Genomic DNA, 11,842 nt, shown 5'->3' on the forward strand with positions numbered 1-11,842 from the left:
CTACTTCATTATTTTTAGAATATTTGATCTGAGATCTATCTTGTCCTGTTCACTACACACATAGGCCTGTCCACCCTTATGTATTTGCAGACTCTTATTTGCTTTCAGACAGACTACCTCCGATTTCTTCTAACTTTTCTCTGTGAGCCAAATTTTCTAGACATGATTTTTTTTCACTGCCGTCCTCTGAGTTCTCTCCACTTGTCTCACATCTTCCTTGAAGAGCAGCATTCAAAACTTCAAAATAGTTTTTACTAATTCTCAGAACAATCAGACAATTGCTTCATGTATCTCACAGGCTACACCTGTTTATACATTCCAGATGATTGCTTTTTATGAAACATCATAACTGTTTTGAAAAACAGTAGACTGTTGACTAGGGGTTACCTAGTGAGAAGTTATAATGCCTAGGTCCCATTTTCTGCCTTTCTAGCTGCTTCCCATCATGGATTTGGGTACTTCATCAGTCTAGCCTGAATTGGTGCTTTGCACTTGGCCCCACTGAATTGCATCCTACATTTCAAGCCATTTTTCCAATTCTCCAAATTCATTCTGCATTGTATTCCTGATTGTCACAACACATGCAGTGCCTCTCAATTTTGAGAGGTTTGCAGATTTCATATGTGTATGTTCTCTTCCGTCCTGCAGTCCAAGAATGAAAATACTCAGAGTTCCAAACACGAGAGGTCTCTGCAGACACCCACTCAATATATCATTCTGTTTTGACAGTGGACCACCCAAGACTGCACTCTCCCAAGGGTTTTCTAACCACTTTGCAGCAATTTCTTCAGTGATTGAATGACACATTTCTTTCTTACTGCAATGTTTCTCTAGAAGACGACTGGGGAAAAAGCAGCAGGAAAAGGGACAGTTTATATGATGGTTGAAGTAGGATGAAGTGAAAATTAACTGTTCTCAGCTCTAATCCCAGATCTAACTCGGATCCAACAGGCAATTGTGGAAAAGTCATTTTGCCTGACCGTTTCTATTTCCCTGCCTATAGAAAAAAAGACAGAATATAAGCATCTCACAGAAGGGACTGCCAGAATAAGGTGGAGCCTGCAGAGGGCTCCAAGATCCTTAAGCTGATAACTGCTATAGAACCACAAACTATTATTACATAAGACAATTAGTTTTTAATGAGCCCTGCCACAGCAATTCCTATGTATCTGCCTTTAACATCAAGCTCTAGTACAACCATGCAATTATCTTTTTGTATTTCCTTGACTTTTTCTATCTCTCTCTGTCTCGTGCCTATTTAATTATGTTCAGAAATGTTGCTTTGAAGGAAACCTACAGGGCCAAATTCTGAAATCTTTCATATTTTATTTATATACTTCTGAAGCTACACTCCAATTTAAGTCATAGAAGCTGATGCTGAATTAGGACTGTGTAAAAACTGAGTTAGTAACTGATTTTTAGTGCACTTCTATTCTACTTTATAGGGTATCCTGGCAAGTCAGATACAGTAAGAAGCTGAGTTAACAGCTGAATACTTAAATGGTGTGATTGCTGCTGCACACTGATCCTGAGGCAAGTACACTGTAGACACTGGATCCTCCATTTCTTCCTGACAAACCTGACTACCTTGAAAAATCTACAGTTATTCATGACCCAGCATTATTTCATCAGAATAGCGATAGAAGCAAGTCTAACCAAAGCTTGTAAGACACTGCCCCTAAAGCTGCCAGGCTTCACAGCTGCATGAGAAGGTCTCACAGCATGTTGGCACAGGATGTAAACATCATTTTGAGTATTTTCTATGGCGCAAATTGAGGCACAACTGTGCCACCATTCTCACTTGGAGATCAGCAAGGAAGAGAGCCACAGAAAGAAAGACTGCTCAAGACCCACAGACCTCTCCAGGCCAAGCACATGGTGATCACGCCACTGGGAGCAGGGGGTGTGCAGCTGCAGCTGCACCACAGGCAAGGGAAGCAAGTGATGCCCCAGGAAAGCACAGCCCCTTGTGGTCCTCCTCCCCGTAAGCCTGCATCTGCGGCATTGCTATCTGCTAAAGCCCTGGTAACAGTTAAAAAAAAGGCCTTGTCATTTGCCTTTGAAAGTAAGCGAGGTTTGAAATAGCTGGCCCACTGTGTGAGAATGCTGCCTGTTGTACTGAAGGATGGAAAAGAGCTGTATTCCAGTTTTTTAGAAGAAATTATGTACCTGGAGAGAGGCAAGCTCAGAGACTCAGGCTGTAGCATTTAAGAAGCAGCATTAAGCACCTCGCAGCATTTAAGAAGTGCTGCTACAGGCCACCTACACTTTAGCAGGTAGTAGGTATTCTTCAGTGCAGCTGTTGAACATATTTCTCTTTGCCATTCCATGCAGTAAGACAGGCAAAGCAGGAGTGAGTAAGGTAAAGGGCCAGCCTTGGGCAAAGAAATACACAGGTCAACATCATGTGGCAGCCACGTAATCATCCTGAGGGCTGCATTCAATCCATAAGCCAGCTAGACAACTCACCATTTTGTAGTAAATTCGTAACTACCTAAAGAGGGCACATCTCAAGAAACACAACATCTGCTCATCTGCACAAACACTAGATCCCTCTTTACCTAGAAAGCTTAACTGTTCTTGCACAACCAAGCAAATGCTTTTTCAGAGCTAGCTTGCCCAAAATGTGCCTTTTGGGCAAAGCCTGACATGTAAGTATCTGTGCTGCACCCACTCCCTGGATGAATAATGGACCTCCATATTTAGTAATCATCCAGTCAAAGAAAAGAATAACGTGATTTATCTCGTAAATCACAATTAAGCAACACATTTTTTAATTTCTGATATTCGCTAGCACTCTTCAGAGGATAAGAAAAATAAAGGTAAACAAGATAGACGCGACTAAAACTCAGCAGTGAACAGAGCCGCCCAGGAGACAAGAAACACCTGAGCAGCTGTTTCCCCTCACTCTTCTGGTTTTATTTTAACAAAGCTGTTATGACTGAAAATACTCTAACACTCTTGAACTGGGAAACCACAGTCTGCTTCTTAATCACATTTAAGCAGAAAAAGAGGCTACATATTGTAAGCTCCTCATTGCCAACTCTTCACTCAGGTAAACCAAAAGCTTCTTTTCCTAGGTGAGTTTGCAAAACCTGAAGGAACAGACTAACAAAACAACTCCCATCAAACACCATCATGGGAATGCCCTTCAAGTACTATTTAACGTCAATATCAAGGCTGGCAACGCATTTCACTGTTCTCCAACAATGCAAGTTTGCATTCTCTCTCTCATACTCCTTATTAACTAAGAAATAGATGGATTTAGGAAATAAAGTATAAAGATGCCCTACGTCACCTTATAGCAGTTTCTCTTCATTTCCCACAGCCATGAAGTAAGTCTCATGGCCGCAGGTTACCTATCATTTTAATTTTTGTTTCTAGGAGTGCTTGTGGTGGGATTTTTCCCCTTAATGAGACATCCTTGCCAAGCAGGCACTCACAAGGCATTTTCTGCTCTTGTAGAGGAGTAATTAGGTCGGTGCCTTGTTTCATGCCAGTGTCAGGCACTCCAAAAAGCGGCCCTGCCCAGTCGTTAATGCTTAAACATAAGCAGCGGCATCTCCACTAATTGGTCTTGATGAAGCGCTGACGTTCCCAAAGAGACTCTTTATTTCACCAGGCTCGGGAACCAATTGACACAGAATGACAATATCATCCTTACTGATCATCTGCATTGTAGGCCTTGGCTGTCTTCTTTGTTGTTATTTATTGAAAGAAAAAATAGCTCTTGGAAAAGAAAATCAAGGCAATGAGAAAGCAAACAAAAAACCCCATGTATTCAGCCAAACCGCTTTTGAATCTTGCACAAAGGCAGGCAAAATATAAATTCTGAGAAACAAACTAGCAGAATTCCCCTCACACGCGATCCAGCATTTCTATAATCACGTACTTATGTGCGGGAATATTTGAGCACTCAGCGCCAGCCTTCTGGACAAGGTGGAAACCAGGCAGCATGCAGGCACCCCCTCCCACACAGCCTGCGTGGGACATGCAAGGTAGGCCAACCAAATCTGAGAGTCAGCCCTGCCATCAGCAAGAGCAAGCACCAGCCCAAGACCAAAGCAGTGACTTGCATCATTTGTGAGAATTTTGTGTTTGCTTGACAGCATTTGTACTGCATCTCCTTCTCTGAGTCTGCATGCAGAGTGAAAAAGGAACAAGGTTGCTGATGCTTTAGCACTCAGACTGCAAAATGAAGGAGACTTAGGAGCGGGAAAGAAAGCCCAATTCATAAACTACAGGCTAGAAATAGCACATACTGCTAACTTTGTTGTACATTCTCCATAAGGACTAGGAAAAGCCCCATGAACAAAACATTGCCTCCTCATTTACCATTTCTTTTTTCTCATTTTGTTTTTATCAGCTTTAGCATAACCCTCCTGGGATCCTGCGCACTGGAATACAGCTTTCCTTCCCTGCACGAGGGATTTTCAAACAGTTTGGCAGACTCATCAGGCTGTGTCAGCCCCCTAAAGAAAACAGGTGCTGCCAGACAATTAGCAGTCTGTGATATTAGCCATTTAAATATGGACATGCTGTGTTTGGGACTGGAGTCCAGTGATTGGTAATGAACTGAATCCCTGGAGCTTTTTGCTCCTTTTCAGATTCTCTGCTTTGATTTTATTTGATCCCATTCAGCTAAATGTAGCCTCTGAACAGCTAGATATTTCTCAGTGCTTCATCCAAATCATAATCAGACTCTGGCTGGAGAATTTTATAAATTATTATTTTTGTTTTCTTTATTTACATGATTCCTGAGTTGTGCAGTGGATAAAAATTACAGGAGGCCCTTGTCTGGAGTAGCGTACAGGAGTGGGGTGCTCTTCGTTTGTCATGGGGAGGTGGCGGCTTGCTTTAAGAGACTTGATCACTCAAATTGGAGAGCAGAGGCTGGAACTGACTTGAGTTCTCCCAGAGTCTTTTATTTAGGATCAGGTGTGTGAAGCTGAAGGAGGGAAGTGGGAGACAAATTAAAAGGGCACAGTCTAGATAAAAATAACTAGTCAAAGGCTGCTCTCTTCATTTAAAAACTGCCAGTCCCACAAATGAGCATGCATGGCAGTGGGAAACCATAAAGGAGCCTTTTCCCTTGCAGTCTTATAAAAGAAAATGGATAATTTTAGTTCCTCTGATCGAGAAGCCTACAGCAAGCCCTTAAGAAGCTTATGTTTCCCTCAAGATGGGAGCATGGCCTACAGCATCATGGCCTCTGGGCCACTGGCTGCCCTTGTGGATTCTACCTACAAGTGACAGAGGAGGCCTTCACCAGTCTTTGTTAGTCAGCACCTGGAGAACATTTGAAGTTAATTTGGATGACTTTTAGGGTTTTTTTACTCAACTTTAGCACTGTATGAATACACAGTGGTGGTTTTGTTGGAGAGGCAGAGCTGAGGGGCAAGGTTCGGGCACAATTCTTTTCCTGGGTGGTGCCTGTTAGCTGATTTTCTGTGTCTACCACAGTCGAAGGGGGTTTTCACAAGGGTTTGACAAAAAAGCAAGTGGTCCTTTCAGTCAGCTTTCCACACGTAAGGGTGAAAATGGAAGACTGCAAAGAGGTGGTGTGGAAGAAGTGAAGTTAGATCTGCAAAATGAAACGGGTAGGATGAGACTCCATGTGGGACAGGAGTCATAATATTCCTTTTCCTACCCTTTGTGTGTCTTGAGTGAACTGAAAGCTCTGTGGGAAAACTGCTCCTCTTTTTTAGGACACTGCCTAGTACAATGGGTCCCTGGTCTAAGCTGGTCCTCAGACACTACTATAATAAACATGATTATAAATTAATAATAATGACAATGTTTTAATAATAATGACAATGACAAGCCCAAATCCTGTTGAATTCATGTTCCAAACACTGCAGGAAAGGTTTTAATTGTGGTTTTGTTTTGTTTTTCTCACTTCTTTCAAGATTGTTTTCATTTGCAAATGTCAATGCAAACAATTCTGCTAAGGCTGAACTTTGTAAAACCAATAAAATATTTTTAATACCACACAATGTCTAGTTCTAAACCCTGAAACTATACAACACGCTCTCTTTCACAAATTCGCTTTACCACTGTCAAAAGCAGAGAGAGACCCTTTCTTACCTTGCCAGACAAAATAAATGCAAATAATAAATATGTCTTTATTCCAACCTTTAAAAGATTTCCCCAATAAGCAAAGAGTTACTGGACAGCCAAACAGCAGGTAAAGGTTGATACCATTATATTACTTTCACATACAGCTTTGTAATAATGCTGTGCAGCATACACTTGACATGGCAGTTTTCAGGCTGTCCAGCTTTGCATATGGATTTATTTTAGGAATAAATGATGTACCCATCAGGCAGGCAGAAGTAGCCAAAGGTGATTTAATTGTGCCTCCCTGAAGTCTCAGGAAAATCCCACTGGGCGTTTACTGAACCAGCCTACTTGCTGCTACATCCAGAGCTGGGCCTGTGCTGTGAAGTTGGGATCCTGTGCCAACCATTCCCTCTGTGCTGGGTCTGTCATGCCAGAGCTTGCTGCTGGCCTGTTCTAAAGACAGCAAAAAGCTATACAAGTACATACACACCCCCAACACCATCCATCACTTGAGATACCAGCATCCTTCTGAGGCTGTAACATACATTTACACACATGTATGTATATGCACGTTACCCTCATAGGTGCACCATGGCATTCCTAAGCATTTGGCTGCTTCAGGGAGATGCCATTAAGGTGTTTCCCCTAACTATCTTGCACTGAGGTGGAGAAGAGGGAAGATTTCCTCTAAGATAACGTTACAGCTCTGTACTGGAACAGTGTTCTACAGGAACAGTAGCTCTGCATTGCTGAAACACAAAGCTCATATCTGGCACTGGAAAACCTCCAGCACGAGGCCTCACCACTGGGCACTGGTAATGGGTGCAACCTTTTTTGTACCCATTTTAAAAGCATTTTAAGACAACGATTTCTCACCTTCAGAATCTGAGAAAGCAGTTTCATCCATCCCAGTACTAGATAAAGCATGGAACATAGCAGGTAAACAAAGCTTTTAAAAGTAAAAACAATGTTTTTTTCAAAACTTCTCTAGCTTTTTCTCTGAATTTCTGTAAGATATGTGACACATTTAGTATACATGCTGTGGGCTAAAACAAATGCTTCGCTGGCATTTGACCAGATAGCCTATATAAATGATGCAGAAGGCACACTAACGCCCTCCTAAAAATCTTACTTGTTTTTTCTCTCTTATCAGTAGGTGTGGTTGCATTCATATCTATACATATGTATACATACACATATATAATATATATATGTATACATATGCAAAGACATGAGAGGACTGACTCCTGAAAGAGCAGATTATGTATGCCTCTGTGTGTGTATTTTCACATTTATACACACATACATATACGTATGTACATATATAGACAGATACACACATGTATATATATCGACATACATACAAACTCATATGAAAGTGTAAATACCTACACACACATACATACATGATTTGCTCTTCAGGAGTCAATCCACTCATTTCTGTAGATAAACAGAGCACAACAGTAAATTAGAAAAATAATATTTAAATAAAATCATTGCACCCTTTCAATTAAATAAAGTTAATGTAACTTGACTACTAGCTTTATTTATCTCTGTTACAACAATCACTCTGGTCCTAAAGACTCCCTTGTTGTAATGTAAGATATGCTTGCCTCTTGGAAAAGGAGGATGATGTGCTATAAATCACAAAGTTGGTGCAGTGTAGACAATATCAACACTGAGTGTGATAGAAACTGAACTCAGAGCTAAGGAGGTGAAAAGAAATATATTAATCATCGATAAAATTTACATAAGAAAATCAAAATAAATAAAAATCAATAATTTTTATTCCAGTGGGACTGTAAAGTATGGAGAAAACAAGTCATACAGAATGTTCCAGTAAAAAGAATATTGAATATACTCTATATACAACACAATAAACTCTGTATTGCTTCCCCACTAAGGATGTTAAAACCTTCAACTGTTGCTAGGTAATCTTGCCTATGAAATAATTGCCCTAACCAAAAAGTCATGTGCAATAACACTTAATAACATCAAAAAGCAGAACAAAAGCAAGTTGAAATTTGGGTAAGATATTCAAGAGTTTTTCTAGAAGGGAAAATGCATCAGAAAAGCTATTTTCAAATATACTCTAACTATTCCAAGATCATGTCTTGTACACACTAGTATTGAAAAAAATCACTTAATTCTGGGACAGTCTGTGCTTTCAAAGCAGAGCTCCTTGTAGTAAATTTACTTTAATCCAGAACCTAGTATCTACCCATAGAGTTTTTCTGGAATGGCTTCCAGTAAATTTTTCTGTGACTAGAAATTTTACATCAAGCACTTTTGTGAAAAATGTTATGAAATATACTCAGGAAGAGTACTATGTAAGTGACACAAAACACAGTAAAACCAATCATAGTTACTGCTTTGATCCAGTCTTCTGCTACTGGCAGTCTAGCTTTGGTTTATGTCAGACATCTGCAATTCTCCTATTCTAGCTGAAAAACGGTGATTATCACATAAATACTCCTCAATGGAATGAGCTTAAGCACCTGCTTAAGTAATTTGCTAATACCTGGCTTCAGCTAGCAAATTGGAGCAATAAGCAATGACGGTTATGATATTGACTGCATATTGCCATGCTGTTTAGTACCCTGATTCCATAATGTTTTCATTTCCTACCCTCACTAATTGGCCAAGATTAAGATATTACAACTGGACAGTCCTATTCAGGATTTAGAAAAAGATAATTTAAGGAAAAAGATGTTTTGTGGGAGACACTTAAATATATAACACCGTTTCTTGTGCTTTTTAAACATGCCACAAAGCAGGGTATATATTCAACTCTTATCAGTACAGCCTTCCAGTTGAAACTTTTTTCCCTTTCTCCTCCTTACAGAAGCAGCAGAAGATTCTCCTCTATTGCGGAGGTGATAACTCTTCTCCTCCTACTATTGCTCCTCAGTTTATTGTGTCGCTTATATAATTTGATTTCTACACATCTATCTTTCTGTGGCAATCACGGGTTACCAATGATCTTTTGTCCTTATGGCCCATAATTCTACTAAGGAAAACAGAGTGTTTCCATGAATTGTTGGTCAACTAGTTTCATCTTAAGGATTGCTGGCGTGAATGGATTTTTTCCCCTTTTTGGAACAAGGTGATCAAATTTGGTTATGTTTATATGCATTTTTCTGCTGAGTTCACCGAGACCCAGAATTCATTCTAGGGACCTTAAAGACTGATTGGCCTGAACAACCCAGGGATTTAATGGTGATAAGGGAGAGTTTTTAATTACCAAAGTTCAAGGTATGAGTTTCATTGCCAACAGCAAAAATAGCACAGACTCATCCTCCCTGTAGCTTCCATGGTTGATATCAACAGTACTGAGGGAAAGTCAAAATACGACTCTGGAAAGTACAGAAAGGCATGTGACATCTTTATTTTAAATAATTTTGTGGTTTTTAAGCAAAATGAGATTGAAAATGTCCCACAGATATAAGGTTCCTTACAGCTCCGCACCTTCTCTAGACCCTGGGCCGCAAACAGGTTGCAAATGTGGGAATGGGAAACTTGGCTGTTTCAGAGCCATGCTATGAACTTCCACTGGAGCTTTGACCAAGTCATGTGTTAACTGTCCTGCCTTGTCTTGTCTGTAAAATGGGAACAACTGTGTTCACTGGCCCATTTAACAAGGCCACTGTAAAATTTACTTGCTTCATGTCTGTGAAGAGCCTACAACCAGAAACGAAGGGCTAGGAGAATAGTGAGCCTCATTCAGCATTACTTTATTTGGGTAGCCAGCTGGCTGATTGCTAGGGTGGCAGTAAGAGGTTGACCCATTTGGCAAAAGCTGATGTTATTTATATTTGTCTTACACTCTAAATTAATGTCCCCATGGTTTGGGTTTCAGGCTAAGCAGCTTGTATTCCATGTCACAAAGCCAGCAAATACCACCACCACCAGCTCTTCACATCTCTAGGTAAAAGCAAATACAAAAGCCATTGTAGGGGAGTCAGAGGGGACTGGAAGGAAGGCAATACAAAATAAATACTTCAGAAGATACAGAGCTATCATTTGCATAGGACCTGTATGACCTCATGACATCACATGGGGTATGTTAAATTAGATGGTCTAAATAAGACAACACATTAACAGACTAAGCACTGTTTTGGAAGCCACAGAGCTCTGAATCCAGTTCTTCTACTTACTAACTGGGTGGCCTGTGCAAGAAATTTCATCTTTTTGGGTCCACCTTTTCAGTCTATAAAAGGGAACTATAACTACCTCATGAGACCTGGGCAGTACCACTGGGTAATATTTGTACAAAACTTAAAAGAAAAAAAAAAAGTACATTGTATAACTGCTATTGGCTTTATTAACTTAAATCACCAGGTAGCTGTCCCTCAGCTCGTCAAGTTCATTTTTAATCTCTGACATGTCCCTCTGACACTGCTTTCATGAAGAAAAAAGAATCACTGTTTCACTCCATGCCCAGTTTTACTATTACTTGGACGCTTCCTCCAATGTCAAAATTAAGATGTGAGTAATAGAAAATGCCAGTATAATGACAAAGGTTCATTTCTATCTTTTAATCCAATTAAAACAATTCTATGTTACATAGATGACATCTATCTATGTAGAGATCTTTCAAAGATGCAGTCTTTGTATAATCTCTGAGGATCTCACATGGCAAACAATTAAACGACAGCTGTGAAAACATCTAGAGCATTTTACAATTATACAAAGATCTTGGAATACTTCATAAACATGAAGATTATTATTCATATTAGTGGGGAAACTGAGGCACAGCTAAACTAAGTGGCATGTCCATGGCTGCACAGAGAGTTAGTGGCAGAGCAGAGACAGCAGCTCCTGAGTCTCATAAACCCTTAGCCACGACGTAGAAGTACTGCTCCTTCCAGCTTATACCTCTCCCATCAAACTGAACATCAAACAGGAGATAGTTTGGACCGCTGAGAGTCACTCCCTTCCCCTTCTCCGTCGACAACAGGGATGTTCACGCCAGCTTACCCACCCCAACCTGCCAGTCGCCATCCCCCTGTACCCACCTGCTTGTAGGCGTCCAGAAGGAAGCTGTTCCAGACGCAGCGCAGCCCCTCCGAGGTCAGCATCCTCCGCCACTCACCGCGCCCGGACTTAGACCGGCTCAGAAATAGCACCATGTGCTTCAGGAGGATCACAGAGTCGTACAGCGCAAGGAAGAGGCAATTGGAGAAAAAGACCGGCAAGATCTGAAGCGTGATCAGCAAATCCACACTTAGCAGACCCATCTTCCTTGCTGCTTCTTTTCAGCCGGATGCCTTCAGCTCCCTTCTTTGGTCTGTACCCTCATTTAAAAAAGTAAAGTAAAAAGCATTTCAAAAGCCTCGTTACCCCTCTCTCAGTCGCTGTCTTTAAAATGAGCAGAGATGGTTAAATATGAGCAGGCTGCTTAAAACCGTAACTGCGTGATACTCATTCAACTCGGAGCTGCTTATTATTCAGAAACTAAGATGTTAACAAAAATTCTTCCCTTAACCAGGAGACCTGATTTTGTTGAAGAGAGAGGCAGCTGTGTTTCCAGTTCCCTGCAGTTACAAAATTTAAGCAGAGACTGTTAATTGTTAACTTTCCTGCACTATCCCATTGTTCCTCAGCTATTTAAGCACTGAACAGACCTCTCATTTCTGTGTCAGTAAAGCTAGCTACCAGGTGCAACAATACTTTTTTTAAAAAGGTTTATGTACATAAACTTTCTGTTCCTCCCTCCCTCCCTCTCTTACCCTCTCTCCCTCCACCCCCCCCCCCCCCCCCCCCCCCTACTCATTCC

General features: G+C 40.8%; 1 protein-coding gene across 1 annotated transcript in view; it reads right to left on the bottom strand.

Moving 5' to 3' along the window:
- Window positions 1-11,303, bottom strand: part of DIO2 (deiodinase, iodothyronine, type II) — a 12,175-nt gene extending 872 nt beyond the window's left edge. Inside the window, 1 exon segment of the mRNA XM_009697997.1 lies at window positions 11,082-11,303. Within this exon segment, the coding sequence (XP_009696299.1) occupies window positions 11,082-11,303 (222 nt within the window).
- Window positions 11,304-11,842: the final 539 nt, after the last annotated feature.

The sequence above is a fragment of the Cariama cristata genome, unplaced genomic scaffold, assembly GCF_000690535.1.
Source record: "Cariama cristata isolate BGI_N322 unplaced genomic scaffold, ASM69053v1 scaffold5090, whole genome shotgun sequence".
NCBI classification, from domain to species: domain Eukaryota; kingdom Metazoa; phylum Chordata; class Aves; order Cariamiformes; family Cariamidae; genus Cariama; species Cariama cristata.